This window comes from Phlebotomus papatasi, chromosome 1, assembly GCF_024763615.1.
Source record: "Phlebotomus papatasi isolate M1 chromosome 1, Ppap_2.1, whole genome shotgun sequence".
Taxonomy (NCBI): domain Eukaryota; kingdom Metazoa; phylum Arthropoda; class Insecta; order Diptera; family Psychodidae; genus Phlebotomus; species Phlebotomus papatasi.
In genome coordinates, this window is record NC_077222.1 from 102808013 (window position 1) to 102810138 (window position 2126).

Sequence of the window (2126 nt, forward strand, 5' to 3'; positions counted from 1 at the left end):
GCCCAAAATTTATCAAAAAAACCTCAAATGGAAGATCTTGTGAAGTTTGATAAATTTTCAGAACATCACAACTTCATGCGATCAACGCTAGGGGCGCTAAATTTAAAATATCGATTAAAAAAGACATGACATTGTCGAATATTCCGTAAACTAAACTGTATTTTAATTAAATTTTAGTATGTTGTAGCTGACCACGATACCTTTTGAAAAATAGATAGCAGTTCTGTTTCGGTATTCCATAATCTGACCAGTAAGAAAAAAAGATTTATTAAAGTCAAATTTCATTATAAAGATAATTTATTATTTATATCCCAAACATGAGGCAAAGTCTTGATTTATTTTCTAAGCATTATTTTAATGATCCAATCACGAATTTCTTTATGTGTTAGATCTGCATATCCCGGCGGAGATATCTCGCATCCATTTTCATTTGAAAAAGATACCAATCCAAGTTGTTTTGGTACCCCGTCAACATAATACACTATAGCTCCTCCAGAATCTCCACCGCAACTTGTGTGTACTGGAGGATTCTTATCCTGTACACAGAAGCAAGTAACGGGGATACCACCTGTGTAGTGGGGATAGCATTCATCCCATGGAATCATTGTGAGTTTGGTCCACTTGAGAACAGGTGATACTGGTCCGTCGTTCGTAATATATCCAAAACCAGCTACTGTTAGTGTCTTCCCAATGAATGTTGCTGATGGTGGTGCAAAAGACATATCAACAACATCCACATAAGCATCCAGAACAAATTTCTTGGTGGTTTTGAGCAGAGCAACGTCAAACTCTAAAGTGGATATATCGTACTTTGGATGACGATAGGCATTTGCATAGGGCACACGATCTCTCTGATATGGTTCACCAGACACCACAGAACCTGCTTCAATCTCGTACGTGATGGGATCATATGGATCCGTGTTTTCTACGTAACAGTGACCAGCTGTAAGGACCCAATCTAACGCAACGATACTCCCTCCGCATCTGTGCACACGGACTTCATCGAAGAACCCTCTAAATGCCACAACCCTTACATGATAAGGAAACTGCCCTTTTTTAGCTTCATATCCACCAATAATTCTTGTATCTGTTCCATTAATCCGCTGAGCAAAATTCTCTTGAACTTGTATAACGGGAGCGATACGCTAATTCAAAAAAAAAAACAATAAACATCATAATCCATGAAAGACTTCCTATTTTCTTTTAAAATCTTACAGAAGAAGTTGATACTGTGACAAAAGAACACACTAATATTCCACTTATTAATATATCGAAGAACTTCATGGTGTCTAGATACTTAGCTGAGATTCTTTACAATCTCTTTTCACACTGACTTTACTTTCCCATCTGACTGTTCTTTTTATAGTACAGCATTTCAACAAAACTCACAGAAAAAAACAATTTCAAGAAACAAAAAGTTTATAGATAAGACAAACAATTAGAACGATGAAATCGTAAACCTGTTAATATTTATGTTCATGTAAATAAATTTCAATAAAGCATGACCTTATCCACTTAAACATAAGTCTCATTTGGTTTCACTTTTCTTATCTGAAAGTGTCTGGGTTAAAAGAGAAATGGGGCTGTTTGGAATTTCTTAGAACTTGGAGAACTGGTATTTCTTAGCTTTTTTTCTCGAATTGTACTGTATTTTACATGAGATTCTTCATGATCTTTCATCATTAAGGGGTAACTCATTTCAGAAAGCTCGAGCTAATCTGGTCAGAGAACCCAGGGAACCCACGGGGAACCTGAGGAATCCATACATTTTTTAGAGAACCCGGGGAACCCATATGTTTTTCAGAAAACTCACGAAACCCGGAGAACCTTAAGAACTTAGAGAACTCGAAAAACCCTGAGAACCTGGAGAACCCGAAGAATCCGAAGAATCCGGAGAACCCGAAGAACTTGGTGAACCTGGAGAACCCGGAGATCCCGGAGAACCCGGAGAACCCGGAGAACCCGGAGAACCCGGAGAACCCGGAGAAACCGGAGAACCCGGAGAACCCGGAGAACCTGGAGAACCCTGAGAACCTCAACAACACGAAGAACCCGTACATTTTTAGAGAACCCGGGAAACGCATACGTTCAAGCATACGTTTTTCATGAAACTCACGGGAAACTCA

The 2126-nt window shown here is 38.7% G+C and overlaps 1 protein-coding gene across 1 annotated transcript; it reads right to left on the minus strand.

The window, feature by feature from the left end:
• Positions 1-335: 335 nt before the first annotated feature.
• On the minus strand, positions 336-1307 carry LOC129809770 (trypsin I-P1-like). The gene is made up of 2 exons (XM_055859836.1): positions 1216-1307; positions 336-1145 (listed from the first exon to the last, which is right to left on the minus strand). Exons 1-2 carry the CDS (start codon positions 1282-1284, stop codon positions 336-338), a joined length of 879 nt encoding a protein of 292 aa, XP_055715811.1. The 5' UTR covers positions 1285-1307.
• Positions 1308-2126: the final 819 nt, after the last annotated feature.

Excerpts from the sequence above, each read along its gene's own strand:
- LOC129809770 (XM_055859836.1), bottom strand. The coding sequence starts at position 1,284 with ATGAAGTTCTTCGATATATTAATAAGTGGAATATTAGTGTGTTCTTTT. Across the intron at positions 1,146-1,215 it reads TCACAGTATCAACTTCTTCT|CGTATCGCTCCCGTTATACA; the intron begins GTAAGATTTTAA and ends TTTTTGAATTAG.